General features: G+C 44.3%; 1 protein-coding gene across 1 annotated transcript in view; it reads left to right on the forward strand.

Moving 5' to 3' along the window:
* HMGCS2 (3-hydroxy-3-methylglutaryl-CoA synthase 2) overlaps positions 1–21206 on the forward strand; it is an 84695-nt gene that overhangs the window by 33044 nt on the left and 30445 nt on the right. Inside the window, exons 3-4 of the mRNA XM_069641392.1 lie at positions 10718–10843; positions 12061–12225. Coding sequence (XP_069497493.1) covers positions 10718–10843; positions 12061–12225 — 291 coding nt within the window. The remainder of the gene's footprint in view (positions 1–10717; positions 10844–12060; positions 12226–21206) is intronic.

Raw genomic sequence — 21206 nt, forward strand, 5'->3', positions numbered from 1 at the left:
CACGGCCTTGTAGAACGCAATCAATGAGGTTCAGCTCCATGCCCTATGGCGTAGCAAGCAAGGCACCCACATTTGTGTATATTCTCTTCACTTCGAGAGAGACAAACTAAAACCAAAAAGACGCGGATGGAAGGTGTTGAGCCAATCGTAATCAGTGGCATTGTTCTTGCCAACCTTCCATTCCCTAGTAAGCAAATCAATATGCTGCCACCAATAAGAGCAGTCCTGCCAGCTCTGCTAGCCCACAAGGCCTAAATACGACTGGGGAGGACTATGTTCCAGGGCGCATGGGGGACGCAACCAAGCTGGTAAGCCTGGACTGCACCTTCTGGTGACGGAAGCAAGGCTTTCATTATCTGCAGCTGGTCGCCTTGTCTAATGGCGTAGAATGATAGCATGAAGGCCTGGCCAGAAGGGTTTCAGGAGTATAGCTCAGGGGCAACGTGTCCGCCTTGGAAGTAAGATGACATGGAGCAACACATGTTCGATCCCCAGGTCCACGCTTAGAAATCTCTGGGTATTAAGCGCCTTATAAATAACCTATCACATCATATTATGAACATTCTAATGATTAATTCATAGTCATGTGCCCATCGTTTTTTTATTTCGCTCTCCCTTCCAGAATTACATTTCTCATGTACCAATCTTATTTTGTTTGACCTGTAACCCAGCTGGTAAACCCGCAGATACGATACTTTGAATGTAATGTTGAGGATTGCTCAGTCGGATGAAGCACCTGCTGCAGAGATCTGTGTGCAAGCGGCAGATGACTAGTTTTTATCTTGGATGAGCCGGCACAGCCTTTCAACCTTCAAGTTTTATAAAAGGAGTTACATTGGTGTGGCTCATGCCGTCTGTCCTTGGGGTGGGAAGTGGCAAACAGCGATGTTGGTGGGTCGCAGCCCTGGGAGGAACTTTACCTAGTCTCCAGCAGGTACCCACATGTCTCCACTCACAAGCTGGTGAGCAGGAGGCAACCTGGCTGCTAGGCCAAGAGGGAGGCAGCTAAAATCCTGCAAGTGAACCCACTATACGGTAAAGGTTAATGCCCCAGTGAAGCCCACCCAGCCTAACAACCAATGTAGTACATTATTGTAGTTCCCCCACTCCTATTTCACTCCATTGCGATTTTCTTTTGGGGCTACACACTGTCGCTTGCTCCATGACGCTTTCTGCCATTATTTTGCACCAATATCATTTTTCCCTAAGCGCTGCCTTCTGTTTGATTCCATGGGTTTTTGCACCCACTGCAGGGCACTTAGCGACTCTGCCGGTTTGCGTAGATTTGACCTTGTGCAAATTGACCTCGGCAATTCGACCTAAAAACATTTGACCTTTTGACCAAATTGACCTCCATTGTTAAGGATCCAAGGGACACCGCCGCTAGCCCCTTTTGACCTACTTACATGAACATGAGGAGCGGGGGTCATCCCTGCAACCCGTGCACCTCATGTTCAGGTAAGTAGGTATTAACCTATTTGACCTAAAACAAAAAGGTCAATTTGGACCTATCATAAAAGGTCAATTTGGTCAAAAGGTGAAATGTTTTAGGTCAAACAGGCTAATAGCACTCTTGCCCACAGTGACCCTGATTGAGGTGCACCTCTACTGGGCGGCCAGCATGGCTACACTGGGTAAGATGCCCATCACCAATGCAGTGCTCTTGCACTACTGAGTCTTGTCCAGAGAGTGGTGCATGGTGGCCCTGCCTGGGGTGAACCAGACCGTGGTCTGCGATGGAAAGGAAATGGGGGCACGGATAAGACAAGTGGGAGGAGGAAAGGAAGGAACGGACAAACAAATGGAAAGGTACCAGGGGGTTCAAAAGGAGGGTGGATGCTTTTTAGTTGGGGTGCGTGTGTAATCATTGGTAGTGGAAAGCAAGGTAGTGATGCAAAGCACTGTTCCATGAGGGAATTTTCTAGTACTGTAATATTGTGGCACTAGAATTAGACGGTGCATGGTTGTGTGATGGACTCAAGATTGCTGGAGCGTGCCCTTGAAGTGAGCATGCGTCTCCACCAGAAAGCTTTTAAAGTTCCGCCCGGTAATCGAGGAGGATAATCTGGGGGTACCAAGCCATCTGGCTGACATGCCAGAACCAAGGGTTGGCCTGGTAGAGGCGGAAGTAGGGAACGCAAAAGGGGACTAGGGAGAAGCAGAGGGAATCTCAATCACCCAAGAGCCATATCTGCCTGGCATCCTGGTGAGGGATGAGATGGACTGATCCATGCCAGGTGATATGGGGAAAGTGTGCTGCCTTACCTGGGAGTAGTCTATCAAACTATAGCAATATGTACCCGTCCTTAATGAGAAAATACACCCTGAACCCCATGTCATGGCTGTGCCCCGTGTCCTAAGAAAAGGCATCCCCCTCTATTTCGTCACCTAGACGGAACACACTCAGCGTTGCCCCCACTGCTTTAAGAGAATCAAGTAGCTACACTTGTCCCATTAATTGTCCTCTCAAAACCATGAAGTAGGCATTTGTACAGTGCCAAGCAACCAAGTATGGGATACTGGCAGAACTAATGCATTCATTACATCACCACCATTTTGGCTTCAACGCTGTGAGGCTGGGCTGGAAGTTGGCTTAACTTGCCCCCGACCAAGCTCTTCAGACCGTAGTCTGCAGAGGAAGGGAAATAGGAAAAGGAGAGAGTTGAAGTGGTGGGGGAAATACGTTACAGATAAAACAAAAGGGGGTTCAAACAGGGTGGGGCAGTATAGAAGGAGGGTAGTGTTTGTGACGTCTTCCATGTTGGTCCATCCATCCAAAGTACATCAGGAATGCAGATCATTTGGAGGGTACATTTTAAGGTGTTTGAAGGAGAAGGGAGTATTTGCATGAGGGCAGATTCAGAGAAATAAATGGGTATTTCTAGAATAAGTGGGTGGCTGTGTGAGTGGCTCACGATGTGTTCGCGTACACCCTGGAAGCGTGCCGGTTTTTATTGCCCCGGAGTACTTTTAATACCACCCATAAAACAAACTCCAGAATAGTAATTCTGCGACTACCAAGTCTGCTGACCTGATGGGGAGAAGTCAAGAATAGATTGTGAAAGGCACATGTGAATGGCGTCAGCAGGATGGGCGGGGCTGCATATTGGTCTTTCTTCACGCAGTGACGTTCTGGCACCCTTTTCTGTGAAAGGTTCTTATGATGCCAGTGCACATTCTTGGCTCAGGGGAGGGTCAGGCTTTAAAGTTTTAATCCGTGCTACAGTGTCATAGTGACCCTGGGGTTGTTGTAACCATGCCCAAGGGAACAGGAGAACAACTGCCCTTCTACCTGTTTTCTGGGACACATATGGGCACAGTCTACAGACAGTAACGCTGGGAGGAATTACGGCACTTTTAAATAAGGATGGGTTGTCAACTGTAACTCCTCTGGGAGTAAAGCCCTAGGCCAGGCTTACTGGAAGTTCTTGAGGCCTGTTAGGAACTTCTTGAAACACTTGTGTATAGGCTCGTGATAAATGCCATATCATATATCATATCATATGGGGATGATGATAGTAGCGTAGGAGGCAGGATTTCTCTTGCGTTGAGACTGGCGCTCTTTTTAATGAAGCTTTGTCCACTCTGGGCTGCAGTTAGCTTGTACTGTTAATAGAGGGCTGCACGCTGATCTTTTTGTCCAACAGGATGTAGAGTCTTCTTACCAGCTTACATTTGCAAGTCTGATTTTGAGAATTATGACCCTTTTCATGAACTTGGTGCCGCTCATGTGTATCATTTATCTACATGAGTGTTTTGTAGAGTGGTACCTCCCACCTTCTGACTGTTTTCAAAGCACTTGTCCGCCATGTACAGGGCAACATGACATTAATGTGAAACAACCTAACAAAACACCTCATGATATAGCATGATGTAACACTACTTAACCAGCTAGTATAACTAAACTCGTGTTATGTCCCCCAAAAATAAAATGAAGGTGGTAAATAAATAAACAAAAACGAAAACAGCAAAACTCCCTTTAAAACAAAAACAAAAATCAATCCGCTAACAAGCTCGCAAGTGGGAAGGGAGAATTAGAGAGCCTTTGAGCCCCCAGGATATGTGCCCCCTGTACTATACCAGCTCCATGCCCCCTGGCTCTTTTAACTTTACTACCAAACCTGGGTGACTTATGCTGAGGACTGTGGAACTCTCATAGTCCCTGATTCTCAGAGGCCATCCATAACTAAGATGAGACTAATTGCTCATGTTCAGCTTCCTCTAACTGCAGAAATGAAATGATTATATATTTGACCAGAACCAATTGGGTCCCGGAATGTTTATCTCCCTAGTATGAAAACTGCTGTATACCAAATTCAGACTGCCCTAATCATTTACAGCCCAGAGACGCACATGCATCCTGCTGGGCTCCGATTAATGCCCGCCGTGTTCCGTGTCACCACATCGAGATTCGCGACTTCATCTTGATTTCTTGGCTATTGCTGAAACTTGCTTAACTGCCAGGCTATTATGCAAGTCTATGCAAAAAGGACAAGCATACTTGTCCTTGGCACTTAAGGGGTTAAAGATCATTCCTGACCTATATTATCGGCTACAGTCCCAGCGGACTACAAAAAACTCATGACTCATGGCAATGTAAAAAGGGGGTGGATTAGCCTTTATTTTTAAAAGCTCTTTCACTTGTGCACCATTCTCCTGCCTAGATGTTACTGGTTGTGAAGTTCTAGGCTTAAATTGTAACAATCTGTTACCATATCCAGTACAAGTTCTGATTATCTATCGTTCCCTCAATGTTTGGACAGCTTTGGTTATCATTTTATGGAACTTGTTTTATCTATGTTAAAACCTTCTTCCTCTCTAATAATTTTAGGTGATTTTAATCTAGATTTGAATGATTTGAGGAATCCAAAACCCTAGCTATTCAATCCTGGTTGTCTGATATTGGGCCTCATTACGACCCAGGCGGTAAGTTACCGCCTGGGCTGTGACTTTACCACCATGGCGTAAACTACGTTTACGCCATGGTGGTTGGCGGATTTACCGCCCCATTCCGACCTTGGCGGGGCGGTAAGTCCCCAATCCCCATTTACCCTTCCCCATTCCCATTTTTGCCCCATAGGGCATAATGGGAGTGGGGAAGGCGTTAATTACGCCACCGTAAATTACGGTGGCGTAATTAACTCCATGGTCCCTTAGCGCCATGGATTTTAACACCTGCTAAAAGCAGGTGTTAAAAGCACCCTGGCGCTAGGGGACCTCGTAATTGGCGGTAAGGGGTCGGCGCAGCTAACGCTGGCGTAAACCCCTTACCGCCAGGGTCGTAAAACTCCCCCTACACATAAAAGGGGTCATACCCTTGGTTGGGTTATCACCCGGAATATTTTATTCGATGGATCAGGCATTCTTTGCATTGATTGGTCCGATCACAGGACGGTCACTTTCGATGTACATTAAACTCCCATGGTAATTACCCACCATAGCAGACCAACCCTATATGCAAATAATCTTAATCCACTCCTGACTAATTTGCAGACTAAAATAGAACCCGAACCTAACGTGAAGGTCATAGTTGACATTTATAATACCACCTTGGCCAAAGCCATTAACTTCATTGCATCCTTTCAAACTAAAATCATTAAAGCTAAGCATTTAGGAAACAAACGGTTCACACCAGAATTTATGGACCTCAGAAACTCGCTCCTTTGCATTGAACGGAAATGGAGGAGAAATCCATCCCAGGAGGCATGTCGAGTTTTTAAGAGAGTTAGATTTCATTTTAAAGCCGCTATTCAGGAAGCAAAGAAAGTATATTTTGCATCCCGAATTGACCCAGCCTCCTTGCAAAGAGATTTTTAGGATAACAATCATTCTTGGGAAACCCCAGATTCATATATTTCGACTTCACCTTCTTATGATTCCTGGAGCAACAAAATACAGCCCTTTTTCTGAGAAAAGACACAGCATATCAGAAATAAGATTGTCCTCCTGGGCTGTGTCAGTACCTCTTATCTCTAACAGCCAAAGTGACCGTCGTAACTGACCTTCCTTTAGATCGTAAGTCTGACCCCAGTTTTGATTTCTACACTATCTCCTTGGAGGATACCAAATCCTTTTTGGCTTCCTTAAAACCTACAAATTGCCATCAGGACCCCTGCCCTTGCATCCTTGTGAAGGAATGTGCAGATCTGCTTTCCCTTTGATCAATACATTTATAAATACCTCAATAGCCCAAAGTAATGTTCCTGAAACCCTGAAACAAGCCTGGGTTACCCACCTCCCGAAGAAACCTGGATTAACCCAGAAGAATGTACCAGTTACCATCCTCTAACCAACGTGCCATTCCATCTGAAAATTCTGGATCAGGTTGCCACTCATCAACTTCAAGACTTAATAGAAAATTCTCCTTTCTGGGCAACTATCAGTCATGGTTTCATCCAGGTAGAGGCACAAAGCTAGCTCTGTTGACTATTCAGGACTCATTACTGCAGATTATGGACCTGGGCTAAGTAGATGTGTTAATGCTCCTTGACCTCTCGGTTGCCTTCGATACGATTGACCATGCTGTTTTGCTCCAGCGCGTTGTGGATGTCGCCCGAGTGTCAGCTAAATCAGCCAACTGGATTGGTCCCTTTTTCTGCAACAGAATGTCATGTATTATAAAAAATCATACATCTCAGGATGAACTAGTAGACTGTGTTTTGCACCAGGGATCGTGCCTCTCCTGTTCTGTTTAATATCTACCTAAAACCTGCTACATGATATCCTTTTAGATCATGGAGTTCTCTTCCAGAGCTACGCAGATGATATCCAGCCCGTGTTCCAACTTGCCCCGGACCCTGTTACCATTATGCAGCATAACCAAAATGTGTATGCTATCATCGAATGGAGACAAGACTGAGATCTTGCTGGTGGCCCAACCTTCAAAACTGGCTATGGCTCTTAAAACGTACCCCTGTATTGCTTTAGCTTGTCACAACAGCAGAATGCAAAAGCAAGTTAAAACACTAGGATCACTGATGGATCTTTCCCTCTCATCTTTCTCTCATATAAATGAAGTCATCAGCTCTTCTCATTACCAAATTGATGACACTGAGACTGATCCGTCACCTCCTTGCATTAAGCATTCTGCTATTATTGCATGTGCCATCGTTAATGCTCATCCGGATTACTCCAATGCTTCATATGCAGGGGCGAGGGAATCCTCACTACATATACTCCAAGTCATCCAGAATACAAATGCTTGCATTTTGACAGGTTCTCTCAGCCGCTCTGAAAACCCTACATTGGCTCCTGGTAAAATCAAGGATCAAGTTTACAGCCCACAAAACCTTACATGGCCAGCCCCCTCTTTACATTATGAAATATCTCAGATGGTTCTTTTCCTCAAGGCCTTTAAGAGCAGCCTCCCTCTACACAATAGTGGATTGCTTCCGTATTTCTAGAGGGTTTGGCCGCTCTTGCACTATTGTGTGTGTGAAACTTTGGAACCCGCTCCCTATTGATATCCAGAGCACGAGTGATCTGCTCACTTTCAGGAAAAAGTTATTAACTTTTTTTTTTTTAGTTACCTCAGTCTCTTTAGGCCCCTGGCCGTATTGGTCTCGGTGCGTAGATGCCGATTGGTAGTAGTACCACCACCGTCCTTTCTTTAAAAAGAAATAAAAAGGGACAATTCAAGCATGGGGCAGGGTTAGTTATTGATGCAGTGTGGCGGAAGTCCAAACAGTGGTGTGTGTGGGGCGGGTAAACCCCCATAAAAGCAAAAGGAAGGTGAACATCAAATTCAAATGTGAACATTTCTAGAAAAGATGCTTTTGGGAACATAACACATAGATGCTAACAGACCAGCTTTGAACAACATGTCACACAGCAACTTAAACATGACATGAAGGAGCATAAAATAACATGAGCTAGCGTAGCACACCAAAACTAAGAAAGTATAACACACCTACCATAGTGGCTCATAGTACAGCTCCACAGCGAAAACATGGTAGAGCGTAACATACCAGGCAGAAAACAATGTATCCTGTTTCAGCGAGAGTAATTCTTTGTGGTAATTACTTCGAATTTTCATTGCAATATTTAGGGAATTGTGGAGTAAGGGCTAACAAGATGGTGGGGAGGGGCTAGGGGTATGGGCAGTAATGAAGGGAAAGGGGAAGCATGGGGGACCCCCCCATTTAAAAATAAAAAAGATGATGAAAAAATGAGAAGTAATTATTTTGTGGCAAATAGGCAAAGGTAGTTATTGTCTGGGAATTTCTCTCTCTCTCTGTCTCTCTGTCTCTCTCTCTCTCTCTCTCTCTCTCTCTGTATCTCTCTCTCTCTCTCTCTCTCTCTCTCTCTCTCTGTATCTCTCTCTCTCTTTGTCTCTCTCTTTCTCTCTCTCTCTCTCTCTCTCTCTCTCTTTGTCTCTCTCTTTCTCTCTCTCTCTCTCTCTCTCTCTCTGTATCTCTCTCTCTCTCTCTCTCTCTCTCTCTCTCCGGGCCTACCCCTCTCAAAATAGACTGAAAATGCAGTGATGTGCAGTATAAAACCCAGTTTCAGTTTATTTCACTTTCCTGTTACAAGAGAACCATGACTCACAAGTAGTGACAGTGCCATGAGCAAGCTAACAGGCAATTCATCCTGTGGTGTGTGCTGTTTAGTTTATCAATATTAGGATTATTAACAGCCAATACTGTAGTCCATTAACTCATTTCTTGGCGGTCCGAATTTCAGAAGCCAAAGAAAGGAAGACCCATTTAGGTAGAGTGATTCACTCAGGATCACACAGATTGGTCAAGTGGAGTGGCTTGGCTGTGAGCCCAGGATTTCTGATAGCAGATTGAAGAGTTTGCAATTCCGTAGGCTTCAGATTACACATGTTTCCGTTGGCTCTTTAGTTTTGCAAAACATGCAATGTTGTCTGCGCAGTAGTTTGCCAAGAGTTATATTGGTATTCTGTGCATAGGTACCACCATTTAGATTTTCTGTGTTGGGTGGAGGGGTTAAATCCTAAAGCACATCTCTTGAGTGGGCCTCACGTGACACCAAGAAAAGGCCAAACTGTCCCAAACATGTAAGGGATGAGGTATAGGATGTGTGGATGATCCATGTCTGGGTTTTAAATGCGTCCCTTTTCTACAGTTGACATGAGATTGTTCTTTGGTTCAACATCCTAGCATTTCCAATACCCCAATACTCTGTAGGAAAGGGGACTACGACTAGCATCATGACAGGGCTGGATATTTGCAACAACTTCACCAAAATATGGAAAAAAGCTCTCAACGGTAAGGACTGAGATGTGTTGCACATATTGACAGCTTGGCTGGTTAGTCTGCTTTCTTGTACATTATTTGTAGTTTAATTGTCCGACCAGAAACACTGGAATACAAGTAGCAGCATTCAATTTGATTGGATTCTAAGAGACAGAACTGGCTGAACACGTGTTAACTCGAGATGTCTTTAATCAGGATTGTAAGAAAGACGGACTTTGCAATTTGCTGGGTTGAAAAGCAATGAACACAGATTCTTTAATAGATATTTCTTAACAGCCTGATTGTGCAACAGTGTGTAGCCTCATTTAGAGCTGTACATGAGCCATCATAGTGCTAATGTGGTGCTTTGTCTGCTGCTGGGCCTATATCACTGCCCAGAGGAAACCTGTCTCTGCCCGGGCTTCCCACTGCCCAGAGCAAACATGTCTCTGCCTGGGCTTACCACTGCCCAGAGCAAACATGTCTCTGCCCGGGCTTCCCACTGCCCAGAGCAAACATGTCTCTGCCTGGGCTTACCACTGCCCAGAGCAAACATGTCTCTGTCCGGGCTTCCCACTGCTCAGAGCAAACATGTCTCTGCCTGGGCTTCCCACTGCCCAGAGCAAACATGTCTCTGCCTGGGCTTCCCAGATGGAAGCCAGCGTTATACTAACAGTGCTGTCCTTGCCATTGCTGCATAGTTGCAAAACTCCACGACCCCACAATGTCAACTGCCCTCCACAGACCTTCTTTCTTGGAGGGCCTAATGGTTCCTTGGAGGGCCTAAAGGTTGCTTGGGGGGGCCTAAGGGTTTATTTGGGGACCCTTAGCCCACCTGGCCCACCCACTATCACCCTGGAAACCCGAATCACAGGCTGGGGCAGTAAACCCAGGCAAAATACTACAGATTCACTAGGTTATTTTTGTTGTTGTGTTGGAATTTTTTTTAACGTATGGCACACACATGTCCTCTTTCTTTTACAATATACTCATCACCATGATACATTTTAAATTAAATATTTGAATTTTTATGTTAAGCTTTGAGAAAGTGCCTTGTGGTGCGAAACACGTGTCAGCTGTTGTTCATGGTGGATTATTGATTGACAGCATCTTACATGAAAAATAAGGTACTAAAATGAATATCACCTTTTGAAGCGTTAAAACAAGGTCATTGTCCTAGTTGTTGTTACAAAGACACGTAAGTGTTAAGGAACGTGAATCTTCTGGGCATTTAAATAACATACTTGCACTTTTAATATAATCGCAGGAGCGAATTTGCTGGTTAGAGTTGTTTGGTTTCACTGGCATATATCCCTCTGCAGACTGCAGATGAGAGGAACCCGAATAGTCGCTATGTTCAGTGTGACGCAGTTGCTGTGATGGCTATTGCCCCAGGGCAGAGGTTTGCCGTGATTCCTCATCTCCCTCCACTGCTCTCGCCACCACGCCAGTTCACAGAGCCCCCCGTCACATAAATAAAGACTGACGAGTGTCCTGATATTGTCTTCCCTTTGCAGGCCGATATGCGTTGGTGGTGTGTGGAGACATTGCTGTCTATGCCACCGGGAGTGCCCGCCCCACCGGCGGTGCAGGGGCTGTGGCCATGCTGGTCGGACCCAATGCACCATTAACTTTGGAGAGAGGTTTGTATTGATATATTTTCTTTCATTTCATTAATTTCCAATCTAGGTTGTGGGTGCAGTCCAGAGCATTATTGTTTTTATGGAATTTAATTGCTGAACAGCGATGATCATTTAAGATTTAGGAAGCAACACAAAATTCACCTGCATGGATTCTGAGCTGAGTAAGTTCTGCTTTGTCCCTTTCTCGCCCTTCCCCTTCAGCACCTCAATTTTAGGTTAGTGCCAGTGCCTAAGTATATGCTCTATAAAATGTGAAAGCATAAAAAATAACACTGTGCAAATGGGGGATCCTTACTTTCCTTCTGATAGCATTCTGATTGGTGCTCAGGCTCTCCCTCCTTTCTAGTCAACTTCTGAGGTGGCTCCTTTGAAGAGCTCTGTCCAGAGAGCACAGTATTAGTCATTTCTACACCCGCGCAACAAGCCCCATTTTCTTTGGGTGATTAAATAAAGGTAGATATGACTAAGCATCTCAATGGTACTCCTTTAATTGAAGCCGTAAGAGTGGAAGGCTGAGCTGGCACTAACTTGATGTGAAAATTCAGAGACTGTCCTCTGAATTCAGAACCCAACCCCCTGAACTATCTTTCAGGCTGAGGCTCAGATCATCGGCCAATTCCAGCCAACCTCATTTGCTGCCCCTTGAAAGAAATTGGTATGAGTAAGAGCATCCTTTAGAAGAATGTGCCTAATCCTCTTTCACTTCCACCTGAAGAAACAGGGGTCTGAAACCTGTAGCTCTCCAGATGCTTTGAACCGACATTTGCATGATCCCTCACTGGTGACTGTGCTGGCTAGGGCCGAGGGTGTTGTAAACCAACATATCTGCTCTTGAAGAGAAGTTCATCAATTGTGTTGCACTTCTTTCAAGTGTCTAATACACAGCCAGGCTTGGACCGGCTTATAGGGCAATAGGCCAGTGCCGAAGGGACCGGACCTACATGCTACTGTGGGACAGTTATTTGTGCCAAGGTGGGTCAGTTTGGGAAGTTACTGGAATGTGCAGTTGGTAGCTTTGACCAAATGTGCATTAAAAAGCACTATTTGTAACATTTACCACTCAGTCTCACAAAAAGTACTAAATTGCCATTTGGATGATTGGTTACAGCTTTACTGGAATCCGGGACTATTTTCTGTCCCAGTCCATCCCTGTACACCGGGCACGGTAGACCGCACTCTGTCTGGTTGCATTAACGTCTTGTCTCCCTCTTGCTCAGGTCTGCGGGGGACACACATGCAGCACGCCTATGATTTCTACAAACCAGATCTATCCTCTGAGTACCCGGTGGTGGACGGGAAGCTTTCCATAGAGTGTTACTTCAGTGCCCTGGACCAGTGCTACTCTGTGTACCGGAGGAAGTTCAGCGAGCAGCGGCAGGGAGGTGAGTAAACGACGACCGTGGTGATAGAGCATCTTCACATAGTCACTAACTCATCCCAGCCCAATCTAAGACATCTCTCCCTTCCAGCAAAGATGATTTTCTGCTAGACTAAAGGACTTCACAAATAATCAAACTTCTATCCAAACTCATCTTAAACATCTTACCCTCCCATTAAACCAATGTTCTCAATGCTACCTGAACCATAACGCCTGTAACCAAATTTCTTGTATCCAAAACCGTTTTAATAATCTCCCACTTCATTCCAAAGCCAGTTAAATTGTCTCACCGTTATCCTATAACAATTTAACTTTCAGTCAAAAGGGTTCCATCCAGTCCCATCTCAACCAGCGCTCGCTGTCACTCAGTCCAATGAATGACAAACCATCAACCCCATCCGTCGAACCATTTCCATTCCATCCCATTCCAACCATCTTCCTCTCACAGACTGTTTCCATTCAGTGGGATTGCAAGCAACTTCTTAAAATCACTTGATGACCATTGGCTGCCACTTTATTTCATCTCTATATGGCAGATCTCGAACGAAACATCTATACACCTCAAAGAAACCCCCCAAAAATCAATAACACAGCGATACCTTGCATTATATATGCTGACGACATAGTACTCCTGGCTAAAACTCCGAGAGGCTTACAGATTGCACTTGAAAAATTAGAAATATACATGACAAAGAACAAACTGCAAATAAATACGAAAAAAACAAAAATCATGACTCTAAAAAAAGAAAACAATATCAATCGTCAGCTCTCCTCCTTTTATATAGGCAAGGAAAAAATGGAAACAGTTAAAACCATAAAATATCTTGGAATATGGATATCCCAATCAACAACAGAAGAAGGATGGGCAGCACATCTTAAAGAAAAAACCTTGTCCCTAGCCCGACAAGCAAAAACAATACATCGAAAGTATGGAAAATTCTCCATGACCCCAGTAGCTACATTTTACAAACAAAAAGTCACGGCCATCTTAACATATGGAGCAGAAAGCATGATAAAATCAACAATGACATCTGGGATAAACTAGAATGAGCTTCTGGAAAAAAGTGCTAAATTTGCCAGCCTCATTACCTACCATACGCTCCGAGCTGAATTTGCACTTCAATCGCTTGAGTCCATTGTTTTATGGAAACAACTTGACATATACAGGAAAATAATGACTAAAACCAACACCCCACCTTTGGAAATATTCAGAACAGAAAACAGCTGCAACTGCGATTATGTCTTGGAAAAATGGAAAACAGCGACAGAAGTGAAAAGGAAAGAGCAAGGAATATCGATGGAAATGCTAACAGAGTGACCAGAAAAAGCGAAAACAAAATTAAAAGAAAACGATTGGATGAAAACCAACCGAGAGAAAAACAAATACCGGCACAACATACAAAATCCATCTGACAACAGAAGACTCAATCAACTCCCTTCATACTTACAAATATTTCCATTGTCTAAAACAAGAGACACATTTATGAGATTGTGGCTAAATATCCTCCCGACCCGAGAAATAATGGCAGCCAGAAAACAAATACCCAAATGTAAACAATACTGCCGATTTTGCAAGAACCCTCAGATGACCGAGAGCTTTCATCATATAATTATGATATGCCCGGCAGTGAATGAAAAACGACAACAATCGAGAGAATGGTTCATGAACACACAAACTGTTCTAACACCAGAAGATCGTTGGGCAAAAATGCTCTCTGGAAACGAAAAAAAACTAGTATTCGCACTAACATCATTCTGGAACAACATCATGTATAATAAAGGAACAGCGTAAAATATAAGCACGCGGGATCAAAACAAGAAGAAAGAACAAAAATAAGGACAAAATTTCATTGGCCCACAGTTTGCAATCTGAGCAATAAACACAATGAAAGTCAGATGAAAGGTTTAAAGCGCAAACCAAACATCAAAAAAATTAAAAAATCACTTCTACAAAATCCCATGTCCTCCTGTCAAAACAAACCCCATCCAATCAAATCCAAAACATATGCCACTCCCACTAACCCTTATTTTTCCAAATTCCCCCTCCACCTCTGCCTAGTTATCTGCACTGGCTCTTCTGTCACCACAGATACCCTCTAGCCTATATTCTTCATTTTTCCCCAATGCTGGTTTTCTCCATTTATCTTTCACCAAATCTACCTATGTCCAAACTTATCTGTCTTTTTACTCTCCCGCGTCCTTAGAAAGGCCATCTCCTTCTATCCTTTGTCTGACTTAGGCAGGTCGGGTACCGTTCTCCAATGGTTTCGATCCTATCTTTCGAATCGCTCATTTTCCGTGTCCTGAGCTGGAAAATCCTCTCCCATCTTTCCTTCACATCATGGTGTACCTCAGGGTCAGTTCTTGGTCCTCTTGTTTATTTCCTTTACACTCTCCACTTGCTGATATTATGAAACCTTCTTGATTATCCTGCCACTTTTATGTTGATGACTCTCAGACCGTCTTTACTTTCACTGGCACTATCTATGCTAAGATTACGGCTTGCCTTCTATCTATTCAGTCCTGGATGCATTCTCGCTTGCTCCATCTCAACCCCTCTAAAATCGACCATCTCTTCTATTTCCCCCTCCTTCCACTATCTCATTCCCTCTTTCTCTCGTTCCCATTTCCCAACATGTTCACAACATTGCTGTCACCTTTGATTCTTCACTTTCTTTTCCACCCACATCACCAATACTGCTCACTCCCGATCTTCAGATCTTCAGATCTTCAGATCTTTAACATACACAAAGCCTGTCCCTTTTCCTTCTTCCAGGCCACCAAACTCCTCAACTCCTCCCTTCTCAACAGGATTACTGTTCTGCTCTTATTGGCCTCCCTGCATTATATCTTGTTGCTTAGCGCTCTGTTTTAATTCTACCATCTGAACTTCCACCTCGTGCATCTATCTCTAGTTCACTTTGAACAATTTCAAGGCTCCTCTTTTCCGTGCTGATACAGTAGCGTAAAGTGCTAGGAAACATGTTCTTCAGAAAGAAGGATAGCTTTGAAGTTGGATTTAAATAGTGGTTGAGTTGGCGCAGTACAGATGGGGAGAGTAAAAGCATTTCAGAGTAGGGGAGCGAGGAGAGAGCGAGGAAACTAGAGGGAGCACAGGGGGCTCGAGTGTTGGCACAGAGGTGAGCTGAGGATGATCTTAACGAGCGAGGTGAGTAGGGAGTGAGATGAGCAGATAGCTAGGGTGGGGTGAGTCCATGGATAGTTTTGAAGCTGATGAGAAGAAGTTGATTCTCAGCCCATTGTTTCTTAGCCAGCCAATCTAGTGACGGGCAGAGGAGGTAGTGGTAAAGCAAGAATGGTGGAAAAGTGTGCAGACCTCGAAGTTGAGGACTTTGTCCAGTGGTGAAAAAGCATAGTTGGGAAGGTCATAGAGGAAACTGGCACAGCAGTCAGATCTAGAAAGGACTCAGGAGGAGATCGGCTGTTTAGCAGCATTGAAAGGAAGAAGATGACAGATTTCTCTGATATTGAGCAGTTTGAGTCTGGTTGCAGTGGCAGATTTGGAGATGAAGAGCAAGAAATTTGTTGATGGGTGAAAGATGACACCAAGGTCACGAGCAGAATCAGAGTAAGGAAGGTAGTTAGGAGAGAAGAGAAAAAGCGGTGGCGAGGAAGAGATAGTTCTTTTGGCTGGGAAGTAGAGAACTACAGTCTTAGTAGAGTTGAGCATAAGTGACTGAGATGCCAAACAATATTTGATGGCAGAGAGGCAGTTTAAAATCTTTTTTTTTTTTTTAAATCTTTTTTATTGAAAGTTTCCAAACCATGTACCAAACAACATAATAAAACCTAACCACTACTCCAACCCTACACCCTAAAACTGCCTTAGGCAAACCCCTTGGTACGACGAATGATATCAATCACTCTAACATCCAGGGCGCTCTAATTAACGCTAGATCTGTAGTGGCACGCGCCTCAGAAATAGCGGATGTGATCACAATGGACAATCTAGACTTCCTTGCTTTAACTGAGTCACGGCTTCATGCTGCGGCAGGCCCTTCCCTATTACTATCAGTCCCAGACAACTATGAAATCATAAGAGCTGACAGAGCTGATGCTAGAGGCGGAGGCATCACCCTTATTGCCAAATCTGACCTAGCTATGAGAATAGCCCCCTCACCTGATGTGAACTCCTGTGAACTCCTTACTTAAATTACCAATCTCTAAAACAAGGTACCCTCAATATTCACCTAATATACAGACCATCAGCTCCAATTGGTTCATTCGAAGAGGACCTCTCTGTAATTTTCTCTGATAAAACTAAACTGACCTCTCAAATTCTCTTGCTAGGAGATTTCAACTTAGGATTCAATGAACCTAATGACCATCAAGCATTAGTTATATCGAACACCTTTTCACCCCGTTGCAAAGGCCAAATCTAAAAACTTGTATTTCAATGAAAGAAAGCCCCTCCTCTTCCATTCTGCGCATATAAAATAAAAGTTAGACATTTTTTTTGTGGTCATTTTCAAATTGGTGGATTCCTGTTTTTGAAATCCGACTCATATTACTTCCAGCTTTACTCCATGGGGCTACCACAAAGGGAGTCTCCAACTCTGCTCCCGAGTGGGAGGACAGTAGACATGGCAGTATTTGGTAAATACTCTGTTTTACCTTTTGCTGCCCAACTTGTTATGATCCCCACTGAATTCGCCTGGATTCCACAATTTGTCGGAGCTGGCTAGGAGCAGTGAGAATTCCCGGGGTTGGATTTTAAAAAAATGAGCAAATTCTCTTAGCATGAGTTTTGCTGCTTCGTTGATATGGAATGAAGCAAATAGGTTTTGTCCAAAAACGTTTTCACTATGGCAAACCTAAATCATACTGTTTTTGTACGGTTTGCTGAGTAACATGCTTCCTTTCTGCTTTTTTGAAAACCTTTTTTAGAGACTATGAGTTGGTCCAAAACCTGTTTACTCCATTCCCTGCTTTTTGGAAAACCTTTTTTAGAGACTATGAGTTGGTCCAAAACCTGTTTACTCCATTCCCTGCTTTTTGGAAAACCTTTTTTAGAGACTATGAGTTGGTCCAAAACCTGTTTACTCCATTCCCTATTATACACACAGCAAAATCGGTGCAAATTTTATCTGATAACTTTTTTTTGCATAAGGGCAGCATTTTTCCGAACAAGAAAAATGCACAGCCTAGTCTCACGATTCAGATCTATTTTTTATAAACATCAAGCCCACAGATGTTGCCTACTTATGTGTCTTAAAGCAACAATGACGCGGCCAATCAAATGCACTGCTCGTGATGTCGCATCTTGTTCTTTCATGTATAAGATGGCGGCTTGAAAATAATATTTGCAGTCCATTTGTGTTGGCCGTCCAATCAGTAGTAAAACGCGGCATAATCAGTGCTGGGTACTACTAGTTTTGCTGAGATCTTTTTTGTTCCTTTGTATTCATGACGTCCTGTAGGACATGTGGGTCAATGCATGCCTTTGTGTGACGTCACGAGCAAGCTATCGTGGTGGCTGAGTTATGGTTGCTTTAGGAACCTGTGGTTAGGATATTTTGTGCTGCACACCAATGTCAGTTCAACTATATCTTTTTTTCAGTGAATTGTTACTTTCTTTTAAATGTAGTATGTGAACTAATACTGTACGTAAAGCTTTTCCAGTTTTTGTAATGCTCTACATTACCAAACCTACAGTGAATACTGTGCATGTGGCGATGCCCAGTAGATACTTGCCTAGAGCATGACCACTGGACCTGATACATGCATCTCCAAGACGCTCCTTTTATCCACTGGGCATGACCCGCAGCCATACCCCTGACGCCCCAAAACACCCAATGCTACCCAATGCTACCACTATATTCCCTCCCTAACTACTGCAATATCTGAACGCCTCCATACACCACTAGATGGCTCTATGCTGCCTCATGCTAAACTCTTCAAAGACGAAAGTCATCTTTCTTCCTGCCCAGAGACATAGACAGGATAGGGCCTGAGTGGTCAAGACCCACCCAAAATCTGTGCATGCCCGCTCAGCAGCCCTGTGTGGGCATTTACAGATGTTAATGCCACTGCGGTGGTCCCAACTACATTAGCTTCCGGCCCCACTTGTTCAAGAATCCTGGCTATGGCTCTGTCCCTGCCTTCAATGTCAACCCTCTCTCCTTTCCCACCTCTTGCCCCCTGCACTCCTCACCCCCTCATCCAGCGCTCGAAACCATGGGGTTCTCTTTGACAGCCACCCGAAAACTCTCCCAGTTGATCACAGCCACACTCAACCTCTTAAATATTAGACAAATCCCCCAACATCTCAATCGCCACTCAACTAAAATACTTATCTCAACAAACCTGACTACTGCCCAAGCCTACTTCTTGGTCTACCCCTCTACTCTTTTTCTCTCCTCAACAAAGTCCACAACTTTTTGACATGCACCCTTTTCAGCCTTCCCAGATCCTCAACCACCGCAACCTAGCATCACGATGTTGGATGGTTCACCATGCAGAATTGCTTTCTGCAGACTCCTGCTACTCATCTACAATTAATTCCATGGTCTTGCCTCCACCCACTATCTCATTAAAAGCATTTTGCTGTACTCTCCCTCTCTCACTCTTGGGTCCTGGGAACTTCACACGCTATCAGCCCGCCATCCCCATGCCTCTTCCCACTTACGGTCCTTTTCCCTGATTGTTCCACTCCACTGGAATGTTCGCCACTCAGCCATCTGAGTCATTTCATCAGAGGAACTCTTCAAAACAGTGCTCACACTGCACCTTCTAGCAATGGACAGAGTCCCCCAAACTGCCCCACTCTCCTATCCGTACTAACTGCCCAACCCACCTCTCCTGCATTCTGCACTCAGACTACTCTACATAATTTGTTAATATGTAAATACTTGCCTCTGGCTCTCAGTTGTTCCAATGTTATGATGTTCTCTTGTCCCTGGTTTATGCTCCTATCCTTACCCCTTCAGCACCCGGGATATGTATTTCAATGCACCTGTGCTCTCATGTAAATGTGCTTTACCTTAGGACTGCCTCTGCTCTGTTATTATCTACTTTGTTAGTCATTACTGTTCAAAATGACACCCTTTCCTTGAATAAATATCAAATACACATACCACAAGGCACCACCTTCGGCAATGCCCAGTGGTAACTTTGCATGGGAAATCGCCTGCAGCCATGACCCCATGCTCGTTGAAGAGCGACAATGTGTAGAGTGGATACTTTGCCTGGGCACCACTAAGACATGCATTTTGCCCATGTGCACGGCCACATTTTCCTGGAGGCAAGCCATGCCCAGGCACCTCTAAGACCCCCAGTAAGCTTGTGGCCAGGCTCAATCACCACCTATGGGGTCTGCAAGTTCTCATTTTTATTTTATTTTTATTTATGTGGTTATATAATGCTGCAGCCCTGGGCATCAGAGCGCATTACATATAGACAGACGTGGATGTTCAGGTAACAGGACAATGGCATGTGCAACTTACAACATATCATTTTATTAATGATGCATTAAGATTACTGGTGTATCTAGGTATTGGTATCTTATTTGAACAGGAGTGTCTTTAATTTTTTTCTGAAGCATAGATGATTGGTTTCCACTCTCAGTGCGGGAGGAAGTTCCTTCCATTTTAGGACTGCTTTTGTCGTGAAAGCCCTGCCTAGTCCTTTGGCTTTTTTAACTGGTACTACTTGGAGAAGGCCTATGTTGTTTGATCTTAGGTTACAACATGATTCATGCCACGTGAACTGGTTTTTAGGTATATTGGCGCTTTACCAAATAAACTTTGATGTACCAGAGTAATGGTTTTGAATGTGATGCGTTCCTCGATAGCTAGCCAGTGTAGATCCTTTCTGTCATTTGTGACATGCTCTCTTTTAGATTTGCCGGTGATTGTTCTTATAGCGTTGTTCTGGATCACTTGGCATTGTTTGAGGCATTTGCTGCTGGCGCCCAGTAATGCAAGTCTAGCCAAGTAATGACACACATGAACTTGGCTGTGCCTGAAAATACCAGTAAAATATGCAAAGTCAATAAAAGATGTGGCAAGAATGCTCATCTCCCAGGGCCTTACACACACATGCATCACCTTTAACCTACCAGTCACTCACCCATACATCCACACACATTCAGTCACACTGGATTTGCCATACAGACAAGCACCAAACCCCACGCAGAACATTCAAACACACACTACCACATTCATACTCAGTCACCCACCAGTCACTCACACCTTCCCTTATATCCACTCATTGCATTCTCTACACAGGCACACACCCTCCCACTCACCCAGAACATTCAGAAACACACATCACATCACTTCTCACTCACCCACCTGTCACTCATACCTTCTCTTACATCCACTCATTGCATTCTCTACATAGGCACACACCCACCCACCTGGAGCATTCAAATGCTCACATCAAACTAAATCCCTTCGCATTCACCCACTGGTCACTCACACCTTCTGGTACATCCACTCATTGTATTCTCTACACATGCACCCACCCAGAACATTCAAAAACACACAATTCTCATTCACCCACCATTCAGATACATACATCTGACACACACTTCACACATGCAAAATACACATCATATTTAAAAATAAAAAAAGCCTTCTTACCTTTTTCTTGCAGCTTCGGACTGTCCTTCCAGGCCATCCTGGGCTCCTCTGTGCTGCTCACAAAAAGGAATCAGGAAGCTGCAAGAGCTTCCTGATTTCTGTATGTGAGCTGCAAGAAAGCAGATGGAGAAGGGGTTGGAGCTAAATGTGGCATGTGACATGTGCCACATGTCACGGTCAGCTCCAACCCCTACTGAGCGCCTCCCCAGCACAGCCGTTACCCTGATGGGTGAGGACTGGGCCAGGAACCCACTTGACGTTGTGTCGCAGGGCCCGCCCACATTACCGGGGCCCCTGCTACACCAGGAGATTATGTTAAAAAACCAAAATATCCTTTTTTTGGGGTAGTGAGAAGTTGGGGTCGCAAGGGAGTCCCCAC

Source organism: Ambystoma mexicanum, chromosome 1q (assembly GCF_040938575.1).
Source record: "Ambystoma mexicanum isolate Mex_15411 chromosome 1q, UKY_AmexF1_1, whole genome shotgun sequence".
NCBI classification, from domain to species: domain Eukaryota; kingdom Metazoa; phylum Chordata; class Amphibia; order Caudata; family Ambystomatidae; genus Ambystoma; species Ambystoma mexicanum.